At 39.3% G+C, this 22,743-nt stretch overlaps 1 protein-coding gene across 1 annotated transcript in view; it reads left to right on the top strand.

Moving 5' to 3' along the window:
• The window catches only part of DCHS2 (dachsous cadherin-related 2), a 326,960-nt gene that overhangs the window by 209,990 nt on the left and 94,227 nt on the right, over positions 1-22,743 (top strand). Inside the window, exons 8-10 of the mRNA XM_055405366.2 lie at positions 957-1,114; positions 2,188-3,031; positions 6,445-6,684. Of these exons, the coding sequence (XP_055261341.2) occupies positions 957-1,114; positions 2,188-3,031; positions 6,445-6,684 (1,242 nt within the window). The remainder of the gene's footprint in view (positions 1-956; positions 1,115-2,187; positions 3,032-6,444; positions 6,685-22,743) is intronic.

Raw genomic sequence — 22,743 nt, 5'->3', positions numbered from 1 at the left:
AAATATTATAATTATATTTTCCCTTATCTTTTAGAGATGTGTGTTGAAAAATATGCAGAAGAAATTATATGATTTCTGAGATTTGCTTCAAAAGAAGACAGGGAAGGGAAATATCTGAATGTCTAATAATATTAGCCATGAGTTAACAAATATTATTTTTTTATCCTTTTCCATAAGTTTTATTATAGGATATTCAATATAATTCCCTGTGCTATGCAGCAGGTCCTTGTTATTTGTCCCCTCTATATGAGAGTTTGCATCTGCTAATCCCACATCCATCGAGTCCCTGCCTTCCTGCCTCCTGGCTACCACAGTCTGTTCTCTCTGTCTGTGGGTCTGTTTCTGTTTCATAGTTCAGTTCACTTGTGTCATGTTTTAGATTTGACATATGAGTGATATCAAATGGTATTTGTCTTTCTGTGTCTGACTTACTTCACTTTATGATGATCTCTAGGTCCATCCATGCTGTTGCAAATGGCAATATTTCAGTCTTTTTATGGCTGAGTAATATTCTATTGTGTATATAATCTGCATCTTTTTTACCTAGCCTCCTGTCGATGGACATTTAGGTTGTTCCTGTATCCCAACTATTATGAATCATGCGGCTATGAGTATAGAAGCACATGTATCTTTTTGAATTATAGTTTTGTCAGGATATATGTCCAGGATTGGGATTGCTGAATGTTCTGCCACATGAGTTGATAAATATTGGAGCTAAGTGATAGGCACATGAAAGTTCATTATATCATTGTCGGATTTTTAGTATGTGAAAATTTCCATAATAAAGTTTTTGTAATCTGTTACATTTCTTGTCTTATTTTTAGTATTATGTTTATATTCTCACAGAGTTAAGGTAAATAAATCTCCCAAATGATCAGAGATATATTTGTATTAATTCTCTGTATTCTGCATTATTAACAAACATTAATTTCTTAATTGTGTGTGTGTGTGTGTAGAAGATAGTTCTGATCACTTCAGGATTGATGCCAACAGTGGTGAAATAAGAACAACTAGAGTGCTTTCACATGATCATGGGCCTTCTTACAGGATGACTGTAATTGCCAGTGACCAGGGGGTGCCTCCTCTTCAAGGACAGACAGTTATTAATATTCAGGTAATAGCTCACATCACACAAAATGGGGGAAAATGCTCTGAAAGTTTTTTTTTTTTACTTTATATACAAATGTATAGAGTGAAAATACTTTAAAAATGTGAATATTCCCTTTAAAGAGCATTGCAGATATAATATAATTACATTAAGTGACTTTACTACTATTTGAGAAATGATTATAGTTAAATAAGTGTTTAACTTTGTACAGTTACTGACAAGATACTTTCATCACTGTGTGGGTATTTATACTACTTTTTTAATGAAGAACAAAAAATAATCTTTTCTTTTTTCCTAATAGCAAGGACCTGGTAAATTTGCATAAGAAACATTTATAAACAAATGGCCAATAATAAATCACATAGTTTTTGTAACTATTTTAAAAATTAGAAAGTCACTGGAGATCCATATTTTAAGGCTTCCCTTTAGTCATAATGAGCAAATGATTTGTGGGAAGTCTTGATTGTAGGAAAAAAATTACACCAACCCATCAAAAACAAGATGACTATAGGAAGATTTTTTTATTCAAACACATGATAATCAGTAATATTAACAGAGGTATGAATACTAATCAAGAAATATATATCCCCAAGTATTCTGTTTTCAAAGTATAATCTTTACTGAATAAGGACATGTGGTTTAGGAGAAAATTCTATCATAATATCTCAAGTCTCTAATTTCAGGTAGACAGACACAGGATGCTTAAATGTATGCAGATGTTGTTATTAAGGAGACAAGGGTTTCTAGGATTTAGAGTAGCTTGTGGAACTACCTACCTTGGTTCTCATTTGTGGCTTCACCCAACTATCATTGCATCCATTACAGCAAAAGGGGAAGTAGAAAATCCTGTACTTTCTTATTGCCTAGATATTATGCAATTTTTAATTTTCAGAGACATACTGGAATTAGGCAATAAAAGAAAAGACATTTTCTCATCAATTAATATATATATATTTATTTGTAATATGTGTATATACATATCATGAATAGAAGGAATTAGCTTTCAAAAGAGTAGCAGCACCTGTGTTGATTAAATTATTAAAATACTGCAAATTAACAGCTTTTTATTCTTATTTCAGGTGATACCACTATCCAAAGGGAGAACTGTCATTTCTCAGAATATTAGACATTTAGTTATACCAGAAAACTTGAAGCCTACAAAAGTAATGAGCTTGGTAAAGTCACCCGATCACCTTCAACGACAGCATGGTGGAAAGTTGCATTTTAGTATCGCTGCAGATGACAAGGATGGTCACTTTGAAGTGGACAGCTCAACAGGAGACTTGTTCCTCTCTAAGGAACTGGATTATGAAATGATGTCTCATTATCTTTTCAGGGTGGTAACTAAAGACCATAGCAGAAACCCTCCCGTGAATAGCACAGTCTTCCTGAGCGTTGCTGTGGAAGATCAGAATGACCATTCCCCATCTTTCCGGGAGGAGTTCATTGTGATAAGTGTAGCAGAGAACACCCCTGTTGGCACTCTGGTGCACATCTTCAATGCCAAAGATGGTGACGGCAGTTTTTTGAACAGTAGAATACAATACTTCATTGAAGCCAACCACCCTGGAATGAATCCATTTCTCATTCACCCCTCATCTGGCACTTTGGTCACCACGTCTCCCCTTGACAGAGAGAGAGTTCCAACTGTTGTCCTGACAGTAACCGCATCAGACCAGGCTGTGAACGTGACAGACCGGAGACTGAGATCACTGGTGGTGAAGGTAGTGGTTCTGGATGTGAATGACCACAGTCCCACTTTTACGTCCTTCCCCATCGCCCATGTCAGAGAGGATGCTGCGGTGGGCTCCTTGGTGCATCGCATAACTGCTCAAGATCCAGATGCAGGAAGGAACGGAAGAGTAACATTTAGCATCCTCTCAGGAAATGAAAACATGGCCTTTACGCTAGATGAGTCATCAGGTACCATCTAAGTCACTGTCGACTACAGCCTATGATTGCTTGCTTGCATTTGTCCTTTCCATTTTCCTCTGTTACCAAATTATCTTCTCAAGATGCGTATGCATTAAGGAAATTTGTCTTGATTTACCATTTAACTTAAACAGGTGGTAGGCATAGAGGTTGTATTCAGGAAACCAACTGTAGTTTGCCTGTTTGTTAATATAGATCTGCTTTGTAGCTAGGTCACAGTTCCAGGGGTGAATATTTTACAGTAGCTAGCTTTTTCCCCCATTGTATGTGTTCACAGGGTAGGAGGTATACCAAAATAAATCAAGGTATAACATGACTAGTCAACCATGTTAATCAAAGACTTTAGTATCAAAGCGTCTCTAAGATCATAGGTTGGAAATCATGTGTTTTTAAATAGTTGGATTGATTTGGACATCAAGACCCTCACTTTTCACAACTGAACCATTTTATTTTTGGCAGAAGCATTTATTCACTCTTCAGTACTCTGCAGAAACGACATTGTCACTGCTCTTGTCTTGCTGTCACCATATTGCCAGATAATGTCTTCTAAAAGTTTTGATATAGCTTGATGGACAGTTATATATACAAAGTGTCAACCTTGTAATACTGACATTTTCTCACCAGTTAACACACACACACACACACACACACACACACACATATATATATATATATATATATATATATATATAATTGAATGAAATTCCTTCACCCTGATTTTCAGAAAATATTAAAGAGATGGACTACCATCTCATTCTCAAAATAAAGTCATTTCTGTATGAACAGTAGGAAGAAATCTCAGACATATACCATTTGGCCCAACTGTTAATAAGAACATTATTTGGAAATGAGATTGAATGTGTAGGATTTGGAAGTCATGATTATAGTCTGGCTATATACTGTTGGAAAATTTCATCAAAATATTTATTAAATCCTGTACATATGGTTCCATTCTGAGGCCTGCATGCACACTACCTAAAAGCCCAACTGACAGAGAGAGAGTCCAGACCTAGTTGCTGATTTCTGTTAGAGCTGGGTCTCCAAGGATCTGTTTCAGCAGTGCTTAAAATGCTTTCCATAATGGCTAAGGAAGGTCTATTTCAGGTTGTTAAGAGGGTGGATAAAAATAGAATTGTGTTTCAGTAATATAGGTATCATGAATCTTGAACAATTGCAGTGGCTGTTTCAGATCTTTTTAGCATCATAAAAATGCTAATTACTGAATATACTCATATGAGATGGACTATTTTTTCTCTCACAAGGTTCATATTTTTTTAATCAAGACAAAGTAAGGTTTTCAATGGCTTTTGTCTATAAAGTATGAAATGATAAGCAATTATTGAGAAGCCATTTTATAAAATATGACTCAGTAAACCTCTTTAATTATTTGAAGAAATGTTCTTATAGGATAAACATGTGTTAGACAAGCAAGGACCAATTCTGAAAGAAAAAATGTGATGGTTGGAATTACCTGACAAATATATGTATGCAAGTTTTTATAACACGTGGCTTATACGAGTTATGTACTTCAGTGGCAGTTGGATAGAGACATTTTATTTGTGAATTTTATCGTTCTAGTTATAAAGTCTTTATTATTTTATATTAATATAAAAGATAGTTAACTGAGAATAGTATAAAGAAACTATAACTTTTTAACAAAAACTTAATCTCTTAAAGGATATAACCATAACTTTTTTGTAACTTGGTCACATTTATACATGAAGTGTCCTTTGACATAAAGAGGGATACTGTTAGAACCTTGCTATTCAGCTGCTAACTCATGTCCCACTCTTGGTTACCCCGTGGACTGCAGCGCGCCAGGCTGCTCTTCCTTCATTGTCTTCTAGAGTTTGCTCAAACTCATGTTCATTGAGTCTGTGATGCCATCCAACCATCTTGTCCTCTGTCGCTCTCTTCTCCTCATGCCCTCAATCTTTCCCAGCATCAGAGTCTTTTCTGATGAGTTGGCTCTTTGCATCAGATGGCCAAAGTATTAGAGCTTCAGCTTTAGTATCAGTCCTTCCAATAAATACTTAGGATTGTTTTTCTTTAGGATTAACTGGTTTGATCTTGTAGTCCAAGAAACTCTTAAGAGTCTTCTCCAGCACCATGGTTCAAAAGCATCAATTCTTCAGTGCTCAGCCTTCTTTATGGTCCAGCTTTCAAATCCATACATGACTACTAGAAAAACCATAGCTTTAACCATATGGACCTTTGTTGGCAAAGTGATGTCTCTGCTTTCTAATATGCTGTCTAGGTTTGTCAGAGTTTTTCTTCCAGGAAGCAAGCCTTTCTTTAATTTCATGGCTTCAGTCACTGTCTGCAGTGATTTTGGAGCTCAAGAAAGTAAAATCCATCACTGTTTCCACTTCTACCCCTTCTGTTTGCCATGAAATTGAAAAGTTGTTACTGAACCATGAAAAATGCCAGGATTCTTGGCCTCCAGAGGAGAAGACTTCAATCCAGGGCCAGAGATGAGACTTGTTTGCTCAGAGCTTTTGTATAATAAAGTTTTATTAAAGTGAGAAAAGGGATAGGGAAAGCTTCTGACATAGACATCAGAAGGGGGATGGAGAGTGCCCCCTTCGCTAGTGTTAGCAAGGGAGTTATATACTTTTTAATTAGTTATTACAATGAATCAAAAGAATGTCTAGAGGTTGTAAAGATCTTACTAGACCCACTCCATAATTTGCATTTTAATTATGGATTAGCCAGAAGGTTTTTTCCAGAAACTGTCCTGAAGCAGGATACATTATTGTTATATAATCCTTAGTACAGAGTTTAAACTGAGTTGTTTGTTGTGTAATCATCAATTTGAGGCTTAAAGATAAAAACGTGACTTATGTGACTTTGTGACTAAGACTAAGAAATGCAGAGGAAAAAAGAAAAACTTTTATCCTTTCCTCCTTGTATATTCCAGACCCCTCTCTCCTTGGGGACCCCCAGACTTCTTATCAACCTGCCTAGGAATTGACTCTCTCAAAGTGATGGGACCAGATGCCATGATCTAAGCTTCTTGAATGTCGAGTTTTAAACTAGCTTTTTAACTCTCCCCTTTCACCCTCATCAATAGGCTCTTTAGTTCCTCTTCACTTTCTGCCGTTATAGTGCTATTTTTTCTTAATGAATATAGATGTTGGGTAGATAAATATTCTTGAGTAATCATTTCAGTAGATAATGGTACATGATGGATTATTTATGAATTCTTATTTATTCTTATATTTACATTAGGATGACTTTTCTGATTTAAAATGTTCTCTTTTATTCTGGATAATATATAAATTTAAATTCTTTAACAGAGAAAGCTTCTGAATTTTTAGCAGGTTAGAGAACTTTGCAAAAGTAGAGTAATCATGACTTCCCCAAAGAATATTATATATTACTTTTCTCCTCTTTCAAAACAGGTTTCCTAACTACTGCTTCTCCTTTGGATTATGAGATAAAAAGTCAGCACATTCTGACCCTTCTGGCACTGGATGGTGGCACACCAACACTTTCTTCATCCCAGACTTTGACAATTTCTGTTCTTGATGTAAATGATGAGGCGCCAGTATTTAAGCAGCACCTGTATGAAGCTTCAGTTAAAGAAAATAAAAATCCAGGAGAGTTTGTCACAAGAGTTGAAGCTGTGGACAGAGATTCAGGTAACTCAAAAATATGGGAACTAAGTAATTGATGTTAAAATTAAAAATGGATCAGAAATTTACCATAAATTTGAAAACAGTTGCTAGTTATCTCAGACTTCTGATATTTCTTTAATTAGCATACATGTAAAAACTGAATGTATAATGTGTAGTTTTTGTAGTATTTGCTTATATTAAGTTTTATTATTATAGTAGATACATATCTGCTGCTGCTGCTGCTGCTAAGTCACTTCAGTCGTGTCCGACTCTGTGTGACCCCACAGACGGAAGCCCACCAGGCTCCCCTGTCCCTGGGATTCTCCAGGCAAGAACACTGGAGTGGGTTGCCATTTCCTTCTCCAAGATACATATCTAATTAGCATAAAATTTATTGATTCAATCTTGATAATAAATAAGTATAGACAAAGTATCACTTTTTTTTTCAGATTGTAGTAGCAAAATACATAAGTTCCAGAAAGTAAATGGCTCCTGAATTCCTCTCTGCATAGCATAATAGAAGAACTAATGCTGTTGTCAGACTGCCTGGCTTTGAATCCTAGAAGCACCGCTTAAGCTGTGTAACCTTGCATCAGCTTTATACTAGTTCTTTCTGCTCCTTGGTTTCCTTATCTGTAGAATGGCGATTACAATAGAGCCTAATTCATAGTTCTGAGGATGAAAGAGTTATTACCTACAAAGAGCTGAGACCGTGTTCGGCACAATAAATGGTCACCAAATGCTAATTCCCATCATTACTGAAATACTATTAATATTAGTATCAACCACTGTGTCCAAACAAATGACTTTGAAGTGAACAGTTACTGTGACTAGGGATTTTCAAATATCTTAGAATTTCTTTTCAATATCACTATGACTTTTGGGGGACATTTAAATTTCAGTAACTCTAATAATATACTTTTTAAATTTTAAACTACTTATAAAAATTATAATGAAGTATTTGCCAGTAACAGCATATGCTGAATTTTCACATCTGAATTAATTCAAATAGTTTAATAAGCTGATCTTTTAAAATTAACATTTGTATATAGAAGTTGGCGATGTATAATCAATATTATATTTTGTTCTTTTCTTGAAAGAAGTGTAACAGATGTTTCTATGAAAATAATAGTATGAACACCAGCATTTACCTCCTACATTGTTTATCAGAGGAGTAAAAGATACATTTTTCTTGAACTTTTAAGTTATTTTCCATTTAGATGCTTTGCCCTTTTGGGAAACATCCTCTTTTAAAGAAATGTGTTTTTCGTGATCCTACAAAATCTTTGACGGGCCAGCCCAGTTCTCTCTTTTGACCAGAGCGGGGCAGTGTGATCAAAGAGTTTTGCTTGCTGTACTCACCAAGAGGGCTAGAGTGCACTAGCAATTGCTTGTCCCAACTCTGCTTTAAGAATTGAGCCCATTTCTGGCAGTGTGGTTTTTAGATGATAGAAATGATGGAGAATATACATGAGCATTGTGTTTCCAATATATCCAGTACAGTAAAGTTCTTTGAGAGCATTTTCTGGTGTAACTTGAGTCACGCAGGGCTCTGGGCAGCACAGAAACCACTTCCCAAAGTGCAGACATGTGACATGCAGAGTCAGTCACTGGTGTGCGATTTAGTGACCATTTAAAGTTTGTAAAATGCTTCCTCCCCTTCACCTTATTAATTAATTTTTTTAGAATTGATCCTATGAAAAATATTTATTTACTTTAATGTTTGAAGGAGAAAAGAATTTCTCTCAAAAGTTTTCATATGTCAACTAAAGATGACTACCAAAATGTGCTTTCCAATTTTTACTGTCAAGTTGCCAAGTGTTAGTGTAATTTTATTTTGGAATGAATGGTCTGCAACCTGTTATTTATAATTTAATAGAAAGTTCATTATTTTAGAGATTATGGTTTGCCAGGAAATTTGGATGCAAAATTGCTGGTTTTCTGGCTTTTCATTTGTGGGTATTTGAGATGCACAATTAGCATTTCCTGAGTCTCATGTACCTTCACAAGTTTTGTGTACAATCTTGGTTTACTGAAATCTCAGTGTTTTTAATGAGGCCAGATCTGTTAAACCAATGGTTATGTCAATGCATGTGAATTTGGATGTATATGCTGCTGTAGATCAGCAGAAAAATATCTCCAGAAAGAATGAAGGGATGGAGCCAAAGCAAAACCAATACCCAGTTGTGGATGTGACCGGTGATAGAAGCAAGGTACGATGCTGTAAAGAGAAATATTGCATAGGAACCTAGAATGTTAGGTCCACGAATCAAGGCAAATTGGAAGTGGTCAAACAGGATATGGCAAGAGTGAATGTAGACATTCTAGGAATCAGTGAACTAATATGGACTGGAATGCGTGAATTTAACTCAGATGACCATTATATCTACTACTGTGGGCAGGAATCCCTTAGAAGAAATGGAGTAGCCATCATGATCAACAAAAGAGTCCAAAACGCAGTGCTTGAATGCAATCTTAAAAATGACAGAATGATTTCTGTTCATTTCCAAGGCAAACCATTCAATATTACAGTAATCCAGGCCTATGCCCCAACCAGTAACACTGAAGAAGCCGAAGTTGAACGGTTCTATGAAGACCTACAAGACCTTTTAGAACTAACACCCAAGAAAGATGTCCTGTTCATTATAGGGGACTGGAATGCAAAAGTAGAAAGTCAAGAAACACCTGGAGTAACAGGCAAATTTGGCCTTGGAGCATGGAATGAAGCAGGGCAAAGGCTAATAGAGTTTTGCCAAGAAAACGCACAGGTCATAGCAAACACCCTCTTCCAACAACACAAGAGAAGACTCTACACATGGACATCACCAGATGGTCAACACTGAAATCAGATTGATTATATTCTTTGCAGCTACAGATGGAGAAGCTCTATACAGTTAGCCAAAACAAGACCAGGAGCTGACTATGGCTCAGATCATGAACTCCTTATTGCCAAATTCAGACTTAAATTGAAGAAAGTAGGGAAAACCACTAGACCATTCAGATATGACCTAAATCAAATCCCTTATGACTATACAGTGGGAGTGAGACATAGATTTAAGGGACTAGATGTGATAGATAGAGTGCCTGATGAACTATGGATGGAGGTTCATGACATTGTACAGGAGACAGGGACCAAGATCATCCCCATGGAAAAGAAATGCAAAAAACCAAAATGGCTGTCTGAAGAGGCTTTACAAATAGCCGTGAAAAGAAGAGAAGCAAAAAGCAAAGGAGAAAAGGAAAGATATAAGCATCTGAATGCAGAGTTCCAAAGAATAGCAAGGAGAGACAAGAAAGCCTTCCTCAGCGATCAAGGCAAAGAGATAGAGGAAAACAACAGAATAGGAAAAACAAGAGATCTCTTCAAGAAAATTAGAGATACCAAGGGAACATTTCATGCAAAGATGGGCTCGATAAAGGACAGAAATGGTGTGGACCTAACAGAAGCAGAAGATATTAAGAAGAGGTGGCAAGAATACACAGAACTGTACAAAAAAAATCTTCACGACTAATATAAGAACGATGGTGTGATCACTCACCTAGAGCCAGACATCTTGGAATGTGAAGTCAACTGGGCCTTAGAGAGCATCATTACAAACAAAGCTAGTGGAGGTGATGGAATTCCAGTTGAGCTATTTCAAATCCTGAAAGATAATGCTGTGGAAGTGCTGCATTCAATATGCCAGCAAATTTGGAAAACTCAGCAGTGGCCACAGGACTGGAAAAGGTCAGTCTTCATTCCAATCCCAAAGAAAGGCAATGCCAAAGAGTGCTCAAACTACCGCACAATTGCACTCATCTCACACACTAGTAAAGTCATGCTTAAAATTCTCCAAGCCAGGCTTCAGCAATATGTGAACCGTGAACTTTCAGAAGTTCAAGCAGGTTTTAGAAAAGGCAGAGGCACCAGAGATCAAATTGCCAACATCCGCTGGATCATGGAGAAAGCAAGAGAATTCCAGAAGAACATCTATTTCTGCTTCATTGACTATGCCAAAGCCTTTGACTGTGTGGATCACAATAAACTGTGGAACATTCTGAAAGAGATGGGAATACCAGACCACCTGACCTGCCTCTTGAGAAACCTGTATGCAGGTCAGGAAGCAACAGTTAGAACTGGACATGGAACGACAGACTGGTTCCAAATAGGAAAAGGAGTATGTCAAGGTTGTATATTGTCACCCTGCTTATTTAACTTCTATGAAGAGTACATCATGAGGAACGCTGGGCTGGAAGAAGCACAAGCTGGAATCAAGATTGCTGGGAGAAATATCAATAACCTCAGATATGCAGATGACACCACCCTTATGGCAGAAAATGAAGAAGAACTAAAAAGCCTCCTGATGAAAGTGAAAGAGGAGAGTGAAAAGGTTGGCTTGAAGCTCAACATTCAGAAAACAAAGGTCATGGCATCTGGTTCCATCACTTCATGGGAAATAGATGGGGAAACAGTGGAAACAGTGTCAGACTTTATTTTTTTGGGCTCCAAAATCACTGTGGATGCTGATTGCAGCCATGAAATTAAAAGACACTTGCTCCTTGGAAGGAAAGTTATGACCAACCTAAATAGTATATTAAAAAGCAGAGACATTACTTTGCCAACAAAGGTCCATCTAGTCAAGGCTATGGTTTTTCCCATCTTCATGTATGGATGTGAGAGTTGGATGGTGAAGAAAGCTGATCACCGAAGAATTGATGCTTTTGAATTGTGGTGCTGGAGAAGACTCTTGAGAGTCCCTTGGACTGCAAGGAGATCCAACCAGTCCATTCTAAAGGAGATCGATCTTGGGTGTTCACTGGAAGGACTGATGCTAAAGCTGAAACTGCAATACTTTGGCCACCTCATGCAAAGAGTTGACTCACTGGAAAAGACTCTGATGCTGGGATAGTTTGGGGGTGGGAGGAGAAGGGGTCAACAGAGAATGAGATGGCTGGATGACATCACCGACTCGATGGACATGAGTTTGAGTGAACTCTGGGAGTTGGTGATGTACAGGGAGGCCTGGCGTGCTGTGATTCATGGGGTCACAAAGAGTCAGTCACGATTGAGTGACTGAACTGTTGTGCTTTTGAACATACCTTTCCTAAATCTTTTTTCTTCTTTGCTTGTTGGGTTAAGACAATGAAAAAGGATTCTGCACAAGAATTAAATGATGTCAGGATTTTAACATATCTGGCATCACATTGAAATTTATTAATGTCTTGCTTAATAGTATGTATTCTTAAAAATACTGTAGCTTTACTTAATACTTGAAAGGTTAACATGTGTTTTCTAGGATTCTACAATGTAGTTTTTAAAAATGTAAGCCTACAATGTTGTTTGGCATTCAAAGCCCATAGGAATTTGAGTACTGAAAGTTCATGATGTATGACTCACAATGGTTCTAACAGGAGTTTTTTCTTGTATTAAATGGGAAAAACAACTACCACGTTTTAACTAAGATATTAAAGCTGCTACAGCATTTGGTGCCACCAACAAGATCTCCATTGTTCGTGAGAAAAGATCTACCCCCAGGGTTACCTCTCCCCTAGTCCTGGGAGGAAGGATGCCCCACCAGGAAAGATGACTCAGTCCTGATGAAGCATTGGCTCATTCCTGGTGAATACAAAATAGCACAACAGCACATTGCCATGCTAAAATGTTGAATTTTATTCTCTATCCCATAAAAATGTATTCTGCGTCTGGATTTATCATGAACAAACTCTATATCTGGTTTCTTGGAAACTGTCTCATGCTGGATGAACAACTAGACCCAACAACCTACTCTTGGAGCAAAGTTAGAAACACTGCCATGATGGTATTTCATCTATTTCCCTGAATCTAAGACACCATTAATTGTAAGAAGCATCTAACTCCAGATATATTAAAATTGGGGGAAAATTTTAGAATTAATGAAAGAGTAAACAGAGAAAGAAAAAGGACTACTCACCCAGAGACAATCACTATTAAAACTTGGAAATATAATCTTCTTTCATTTAATACATGGTGTTGTGATTATATGATTATTTGTCTGTCTGCCTGCCTTTTAAAGTGTGAACTCATAGATTCAAAACATTTTAATATTTCACTTGCTTTTATCCCAGGTCTCTAAGATAATGCAAGCTATGACATAGGAGTGTAGTAACTATTTTTGGCTGCATGATTTGAGAAACTGCAGCATCTGTGAAATAGGCTGCTTCAAGCTGCCTTCACCCTTCTGAACTCATTCACTTTTTATTTCTTCATTCAGTCAGCCAGGTACAATCCTATTGCTGCTTTGGAAATGGTTGAGTTGTGTATGCATTGAATAGTTGAGGAATTACATGAAAAAATTTATTCATAAAGAGTAAATCTGAAATCAACACTCCCCTGGTCAAAATTATTTATTAATTCCTTATGATTTTGAGGATACATTTCTATTCTCTTTTAGCTTAACAGCCAGGCCCTTCAATAAGTGATTGTAGTGTTCCTCTCTATTCTCAGCTCCTATCACTTGCCCACCTTTACTCTAGGATAGGTTATGCAAACTATTCTCTGTAAAGGGCAAAATAGTGATTGTTTTAGGTTGTGCAGGCTATATGGTCTCCATTATTCAATGCTGTTATTGGAGCAAGACATCAACAGTAGGTAATACATAAAGAAATAAATGTAGCTGGACTTCCATGGAACTTCACAACATCAGGCAACAGGCTAGATTTGGCCAGTGGGCTATAGTTTGCCAACTGCTGCTATATATCTAATTAAGATATCTAAGTTACTTCTTTCTGGTCACCAGATCCAATTACGATGTCATCACGGTATTAGGTCAGTGTGGTGAAATCCTAGATGCTGAGATGATCTTTGTCTCTGCTGAGTAGATGATGGCTGACAGTGGAAGAGTTTACATCAAGAGGTACTGTCGTTCCTGCTGGGTGAGAGCAGATCACTTCTGGCAGTCCTTGTAAATTGGTGTCGAGTGTTGTTCTCATTTCAGTTATTGTATTCTTCAGCTCCGTTGGTTGCTCTTTATATTTTCCCTTTGTTTAAAACTTCTCGTAACGTCTCACTCTGAGCATCCACTTGTTTCTTTTGTTCTTGGATCATCTTTATGATCATTATACTGAACTCTTTCTCAGGAAGATTACCTATTTCCGTGTCACTTAGTTGTTTTTCTGGAGTTTTATCTAGTTCCTTCACCTAGAACATTTTCCTCTGCTGTTTCATATTGTCCGCATTTCTATTTTTATGTATGTGGAATATCAGTTATGTTTCTTGACCTTGGAGAAGTGACCTTCAGTGGGGGCTGTCCTATATCCCAGAAGTACACTCTGTTCTTGTTACTCAAGGGCCAGAGACCAACTGGTCTTGGGGTAGGTTCTGACCCGCATTTGTGGACTCACTTCTGCAGCCCCCTGGTGGGTGAGGCTGATCTGCAGGCTTGTTCAGGATTCCTCGTGAGAGGAGCAGTGCCTCTCCACTGCTGGGTGGAGCTGGGCCTTGGCCAGGGCCAGGATGGGCAGGCCTGTGTCAAGAAGTGCTTCTGGAGACAGCTGTGAGCTCAGGAAGTCTTGAGGCAGCCTGTCTGCTGTGTTCCCACCCTGCTGGTTGTTTGGACTGAGATGTCCTACTACTAGAGCCTGCAGGCTGTTGGAGGGGCCAGGTGTCAGTACGAAAATGTTGGCCTCCAGGAGAGCTCATGCTGATGAATGCCCCTCACTGTGTGCACCACCAGTGTCCTTGTCCCAGAATAAGTCACAGCTGCCCGCTCCCCTACCTCCCCAAGAGACCCTCCAAGACCTGCAGGTAGTTATGGCCCAGGTTATGAAGGCACTTTTGTCCTTGGTCCCTGTGTGTGTGACATGTCCCAGTGTGTGGACATGCCCTCCAAGAGTGGAGTCTCTGTTTTCTCCAGTCCTGGGAATTTCTGCACTCAAACCTCATTGTCCTTTAAAGCCAAAAAATCTGGGGGCTCACTCCTCCCTATGCCAGACCCCCAGGCTTGGGAACCTGACATGGGCCCCAGAACTCTCATTCCTATGGGAGAACTTCTATGGTATAAATTGTTCTCTAGTTTGTGGGTTGCTGATCCCAGGGAAGGAGTATGGGATTTGATTATATTGCAAGTTCATGCCCCTACCATCTCACTGTGGTTTGCTCTTTATGTCTCTGGATGTTGAATATCTTTTCTGGTAGGTTCCAGTCTTTTTTATCAATGGTTGTTCAACAATTAGTTGTAATTTAGATGGGCTTGTGGGAAGAGGTGAGCTCAACTTCCTTCTACTCTGCTATCTGGCCCAGGAAGTTTGAGACTGTTGGTTCTCAAAAGGTGACCTCCAGAGTCAGTGGCGCCATCATCCACAACCGACACAGAGGACTGCTACCAGAGGGCGTTTCAAGGATGCTGCGTCCCTCTAACCACGACCTTTCCCATGGTCTTTATGAAGGGAGAGTCCTCTGAATTGGTGGTAAATGTAGTCAGAGGAGGGTGGTGGGCATGTCATACGTAAATCCATCCTAACGTTCTCATACTATCCTTCCCTGTATAGTATGCAGGGGAAGGTCTGGCATCTCAAACTCAATGATGATAGGCCACTCGTGACACAAACAATCAAAAGAAACTGTCAAGGGACATAGCCATATGAGTTAAAACATTCAATTCAGAATAGCTAGTAAGCACACTATATCAATAAATCCAGCCTAAACCAAAGTGTTATTTAATCTTTCTGGGTCTCACATTCTTAGAATTGATTTCCACACATTTTGGACAGAGTTATCCTAATATAAGTTAGAAAAATCTTGGTATTCTTTTAAAGCTAAAAGCTGTCTCTGACTGAGTCACGTTTGCATGTATGCTGAGATCTGCCTGCAGTATGTTCAAATCTGACTAGTTGTGGGTCTTCATATGGATCTTCCCTTCCAAGAAGCTACTCTTTATATATCTGCTGCCCAATTTGGTTCTGATATTCAGAGAGATTGACTTAGAAGCTTTCAGCTATTTTGACTATGACCTAAACTTTGACTTTAAAGCCTCAGCTTATAATTTTCTTTCTGTAAGCTCTCATTGTATTCAAAGATAGCCAGTCCACACCATACTCCTTTTACTATCCCAAGGCCATGGTCAGCACCATTTGGTCCTCTAAGGAATCAGTTCAGTTCAGTTCAGTTCAGTCGCTCAGTCGTGTCCGACTCTCCGCGACCCCATGAATCACAGCACGCCAGGCCTCCCTGTCCATCACCAACTCCCGGAGTACACTCAAACTCATGTCCACAGAGTCAGTGATGCTAGGAATCCTTTAATAGTCAATTCATCACAATCAAACATGGGTGATAATTTAATTGATTATGATACCATAGTGTGTGTGTGTGCGCACGCGCGCATGTGCGTGCACACACACTAAGTCACTTAAGTTGTGTCTGACTCTTTGCGATCCTATGGACTGTAGCCCATCAGGCTTCTCTGTCCGTGGCAGGAATATTTCTCTGTCCAGGCAAGAATACTGGAGTGGATTGCCATGCCCTCCTCCAGGGCATCTTTCCGACTCAGTGATCAAACCCACGTCTCTTACGTCTCCTGTATTGGAAGGTGGATTCTTTACCACTAGCACCACCTGGGAAGCTCCTATGATACCATTGCAAGTGATAAATTACTCATGTTTCATTTCCTTTGGGCAGGAACCCAGCACTGCCTTTAAGGCCAAAGGCATAACTAAACCAGTATCAGAATCCCTGATACCTGGGGCCCACTCTTGTTCCAAGTACTGTACCAGTCCTATGTAGTCAGGAAAACCAGCTGTTACAGTACAGGTATGGAAGGCTGAGGAAGTGAAAAAGGAATCCTGAAGTAACCCAGGAAAAAATAACTATAGGAAAGCAGCTACCACCACTAATTCTGGGAAACAAAGAGAAAAGGATGAGATTATCAGAACCTAGGAAGAGAAAGAGCAGAAGGGCTTTGTAGAGCCTGGTCTGGGAGTGCCAAAAGAGATGGAAAGTTGTGAGCAGCTGTTACACCAGGGAAAATGGCGTTGCTGTCAGGGAAAGTAAGAGAACCTGAAGAAGTAGTCCCATCTGCTCTCCTCTGACCTTCAGTCTCCCTTGAGGGTCCCTTTGTGGCAGATGCTAATGGGTTCAGTGGCAGAGGACGTCCTGCACAGCTCTGGCATCTGGATTCCCAGCCCCAGCATCACAGGGCAGAGGAGGGAAGAATGGCTTCAGATCCAAGGCACCATAATTTAGTATACCAATAACTGGTACACCTTGTAAAGGATGGAGGAAGGTGCTGGCAGAAGGAACAGCAACTTCAAAGACCCCAACAGAAAGACACTTAGCATGTTCAGAGAGCAGAAGGGACATTGGTGGGCCAAGAACAAGTATATGAGAAGAGCTTGGGGAAATAAGCAGAGCCCATATCATACGGGACTTTGTAGCCTGCAGTATGGTGTTTGGTTCCTATTTTGATTGCATTCACTTTCTTCCCTCTTACTTGATAAATCTAATTCATCCTTAGGGCCTCAGCTTATACAGAAGGCAACACGTGCTCAGTTATGTCTTATCATGTTGAACTGTAACTGCCTGCTTATTTTCCTGAATCCAGTGCTACACTGTATGTAGCATGAGGGCAGAGCATGTGTCTTCTCTCCAGCAATTACACCCTTAGCACATGCTGTGGTACCCTGGCACTTGCTCTCACTATCTCTGTAGGTTTGTTGAATGAGATAATAAATGAGCAATTATCTACTTATGATAATCTTTCCTGATCCCCTTCTGCAGTGATTTCACATATTCCACCACACTGTCTATAATTCTCCACTATCACTTTATGACGAATAGATGGAGAAACAGTGGAAACAGCAGCAGACTTTATTTTTGGGGGGCTCCAAAATCACTGCAAATGGTGACTGCAGCCATGAAATTAAAAGACACTGACTCCTTGGAAGAAAAGTTGTGACCAACCAACCTAGACAGCATATTAAAAAGCAGAGACATTTGTCAACAAAGGTCCTTCTAGTCAAGGCTATGGTTTTTCCAGTGGTCATGTATGGATGTGAGAGTTGGACTATAAAGAAAACTGAGCGCCAAAGAATTGATGCTTTTGAACTGTTGTGTTGGAGAAGACTCTTGAGAGTCCCTTGGACTGTAAGATCAAACCAGTCCATTCTAAAGGAGATCAGTCCTGAATGTTCATTGGTAGGACTGATGTTGAAGCTGAAACTCCAAAACTTTGGCCACCTGATGTGAAGAGCTGACTCACTAGAAAGACCCTCATGCTGGGAAAGATTGAGGGCAGGAGGAGAAGGGGACAACAGAGGATGAGATGGCTGGATGGCATCACCGACTCAATGGACATGGGTTTGAGTAAACTCCAGGAGTTGGTGATAGACTGGGAGGTCTGGTGTGCTGCAGTCTATGGGTTCACAAAGAGTTGGACACGACTGAGCAACTGAACTGAAGTGAAAGGAATTCTGAGGACCAAGATAACTCAATGATAGTTCAAGATAATTTGGTGGTATCTTTCCAGTGCCTGGCACTTGGTAAATGTATGTTGTATAAATAAATGTGTGTTGCATGAGTGAATGAATGAATCAAATAACTGGAGCTCAGTACATATGTGTCATCTGCATATGGATGGAAACTGAAGCCAGTGAACTGGAAAAGAGGTGAAATGAATTCCTTCCTTTCTCTTTCCCCTTCCCCTTCTCTTCCTTCCTTCCTCTCTCTCTTTGTTCCTTCCTTTCCATATTTTTTTAAAATTAGTCATCAATATCTGAAGTTACAGAGAAGATAAGTCAGCTAAACATGATCAGTAGATTTTTATAACCAGAAGCTTATTGATGACTGTAGAAAGAATAACTATATATGGCAGTGGTTTAAAGCTAGCTGCAGAGAATTTTTAAAAGAAGTTTCGCTATAAAGAGAAGAAAACTTGTTTCTTACAGCTAGCTTCTGCTGCTGCTTAGTTGCTTCGATCGTGTCTGACTCTGTGCGACCCTATGGATTGCAGCCTGCCAGGCTCCTCTATCCATGGGATTCTCTAGGCAAGAGTGCTAGAGTATGTTCCATACCCTCCTCCAGGGGATCTTCCCAACCCAGAGATCAAACCCAGGTCTCCTACATTGTAGGCAGAGTCTTTATCGCTGAGCCACCAGGGAAGCCCCTTATAGCTAGAGAAGAGTATAATTTAAGGGGAAAATGTAAATGAGAAAGATTAGAACTGACAGGAAAACTTCAAGAGGGTGTTTGAAGCATTATTTTTGCCATTGAGACAGAAAGCAAGAGGTGAAGTTGAGTACAGATGCAAGAAGCTGTGGGAGCCTTTCCCCCAATGCTTCCATTTCTCTGGGAAATAGGAAGGAAAGTGGTTTGTGAGAGTCAGCCTGCAGGTGGTTGGGTAGAAGACCTGAATAGGAAAGGGGTGACCAAGGAGAATTGGACAAATTGCCAGATGACAGTGGTATTTCAGTGACCTCAGTCTATGCTTTTGTGAAGTTTTCTCCAGACCCAATTATCTGCTGGATATTCCAGAAGGCCAGAGAGATGGTTGACATGATCCTGAACTAAGGTTTTACTGGGAATCTTTCGGAAAAAGTCACAAGACCTGAGGAAATTTGCAAGGTTTCTGAAGTGTTAATTCATGGGTCTGGACTTGATAGGGAAAGAAATGAATTGAGGAAGGGTATCCAAGACTGGGAGAAAATAAAAGAGCAAAAGACTGTAGGTCTTGAGCTCTAAGAGCAGATATATGTATGTGTACACACACACAAACAACACTCATCCTTTACCAGGTGTGTCTTAGGTATATCCCTAAGTATCTTCAGATTCAGATATACAGTTTTCTTAGTAAGATTATGGAATTAGATCAGATAGTCTCATTTGATTTTTATGTCCTTGGTTCTCAAATTTGATGATGCTGTGTTTGTTCTGGAGGATTATTCTGTGAGGAGGAAGAAGCAAAATGAAGTAGAGCAAAGGCTAATGGAGTTCTGCCAAGAGAATGCACTGGTCATAGCGAACACCTCTTCCAACAACACAAGAGAAGACTCTACACATGGACATCACCAGATGGTCAACACCGAAATCAGATTGATTATATTCTTTGCAGCCAAAGATGGAGAAGCTCTATACAGTTAGCAAAAACAAGACTGGGAGCTGACTGTGGCTCAGATCATGAACTCCTTATTGTAAAATTCAGACTTAAGTTGAAGAAAGTACAGAAAACCACTAGATCATTCAGGTATGACCTAAATCAAACTCCTTACAATTATACAGTGGAAGTGACAAATAGATTCAAGGCACCAGATCTAATAAACAGAGTCCCTGAAGAATTTTGGATGGAGGTTAGTGACATTGTACAGAAGGCAGGGATCAACACCATCCCCAAGGAAAAGAAATGCAAAAAGACAAAATGATTGTCTGAGGAGGCTTTACAAATAGCTGAGAGAAGAACAGATGTGAAAGGCAAAGAGGAAACGGAAATATACACCCATTTGAATACAAACTTCCAAAGAATAGCAGGGAGAGATAAGAAAGCTTTCCTCAGTGATCAATGCAAAGAAATAGAGGAAAACAACAGAATGGGAAAGAGTAGAGATCTCTTCAAGAAAATTAGAGATACTAAGGGAACATTGCATGCAAACATGGACACAAAAAAGGACAGAAATGGTATGGACCTAACAGAAGCAGAGGGTATTAAGAAGAGATGGCAAGAATACACAGGATAACTCTACAAAAAAGATCTTTATGACCCAGATAATCATGATGGTGTGATCACTCACCTAGAGCCCGACATCCTGGATTGTGAAGTCAAGTGGGCCTTAGGAAGCATCACTATGAACAAAGACAGTGGAGGTGATGGAATTCCAGTTGAGCTATTTCAAATCCTAAAAGATGATGCTGTGAACATGCAACACGCAATAGGCCAGCAAATTTAGAAAACTCAGCAGTGGCCACAGGACTGGAAGAGGTCGGTCTTCATTCCAATCCCAAAGAAAGACAATGCCAAAGAATGCTCAAACAACCACACAGTTGCACTCATCTCACACACTAGCAAAATAATGCTCAAAATTCGCCAAGTCAGGCTTCAAGAGTACTTGAACCATGGACTTCCAGATGTTCAAGCAGGTTTTAGAAAAGGCAGAGGAACCAGAGATCAAATTGCCAGCATCCGTTGGACCATCGTAAAAGCAACAGAGTTCCAGAAAATCATCTACTTCTGCTTTATTGATTACACCAAAGCCTTTGACTGTCTGGATCACAGCAAACTGTGGAAAATTCTTCAACAGACCTGGTCAAGGTACAGACCACCTGACCTGCCTCCTGAGAAATCTGTATGCAGGTCAAGAAGCAACAGTTAGAACCAAACATGGAACAGCAGACCGTTTCCAAATTGGGAAAGGAGTATGTCAAGGCTGTCTATTGCCACCCCACTTATTTAACTTCTATGCAGAGTGCATCATGCAAACTGCCAGGCTGGATGAAGCACCAGCTGGAATCAAGACTACTACTGACAAAGGTACTACTACTTTGCTGACAAAGGTCCGTCTAGTCAAAGCTATGGTTTTTCCAGTGGTCATTTATGGAAGTGAGAATTGGACTATAAAGAAAGCTGAGCACCGAAAATTGATCCTTTTGAACTGTGGTGTTGGAGAAGACTCTTGAGAATCCCTTGGACTGCGAGAATATCAAACCATTTCATCCTAAAGGAAATCAGTCCTGAATATTCACTGGAAGGACTGATGCTGAAGCTGAAACTCTAATACTTTGGCCACCTGATATGAAGAACTGACTCTTTAGAAGAGACCCTGATGCTGGGAAAGATTGAGGGCAGGAGGAGAAGGGGATGACAGAGGATGAGAGGTTGCATGGCATCACCAACTCAATGGACATGAGTTTGAGCAAGTTCCAGGAGTTGGTTATGGACAGGGAAGCCTGGTGTGCTGCAGTCTGTGGGGTCGCAAAGAGTTGTACATGATTGAGTGAATGAACTGAACTGAATTGGATTGAGGAAGAAAATTCTGAAAGAGACACAAGTGCAATACTTTCAATTTATTTCACATTGTTTAAGTTGTGAAGGGTGCACAGTTTGTAGTGTGAAAACATATATGTGTGAACTATAGTTACATAAAGATCTCATTTATCCTTAATAAAATACTAGGAGGATTGAAGGTAAGTAGAGTGTTATGTTAGGGATAAAACAATGTAGAAAAAAAAGGAAAAAATAAAATGTGACAGTTTCTAAGAAGTCAAAGGAGTATTGAATACAAGGTAAAGCACATTAGAGAATAATTAGACCAATGGGAGGAAGGGAAGCTATAAAAATTTGAGTTTATGTTTAAACATGTAAAGATATTTTCTAGGTTTGACAAGTGTCAGGATTTAAAAATGTATAGTATATAATACAATATGTAATATATAATTTTATATATAATGTATAATAACATCGCATTATAAATGAGTAGATTTATTTTTTTAAAGGGTCCAAAAATTAAAAGATGCTGTTCTCCATGATATTTTCATAAAGGCAAGGGCCTTACCTCTTTGATTCCCCACCTGTCTCTTTGGCAAACAGCACTGTGCTTGGCACTTAATTATGCTCACCACATATTTGAGGAACAGAGAAAGTAGATGTAACATGGTATTGTCCCCATTTTCATAATGTAGGATGAAACGGATAAAGCAAATTTTAACAATTTGGAATTTTTAAAAATTCTGTCTTGACCAAAGAAAAGGTTCAGTTCAGTTCAGTTCAGTTCAGTCGCTCAGTCGTGTCCGACTCTCCGCGACCCCATGAATCACAGCACGCCAGGCCTCCCTGTCCATCACCAACTCCCGGAGTTCACTCAAACTCATGTCCACAGAGTCAGTGATGCCATCCAGCCATCTCATTCTCGGTCGTCCCCTTCTCCTCCCGCCCCCAACCTTTCCCAGCATCAGAGTCTTTTCCAGTGAGTCAACTCATCGCATGAGGTGGCCAAAGTATTGCAGTTTCAGCTTTAGCATCAGTCCTTCCAATGAACACCCAGGATCGATTATGTTATCATTATTAGATCAAAGTTATCACTTAATTATTACATAATCATTAATGCAATAATATGCTTAATGCCTAATGATAGGCTGAAATAGTCTGG

Source organism: Moschus berezovskii, chromosome 19 (genome assembly GCF_049115385.1).
Source record: "Moschus berezovskii isolate FMDL1 chromosome 19, NW_MosBer_1.0, whole genome shotgun sequence".
Classification (NCBI taxonomy): domain Eukaryota; kingdom Metazoa; phylum Chordata; class Mammalia; order Artiodactyla; family Moschidae; genus Moschus; species Moschus berezovskii.
Note: the sequence above shows the minus strand (reverse complement) of the source record. Positions and strands in the feature narration are given on the sequence as shown.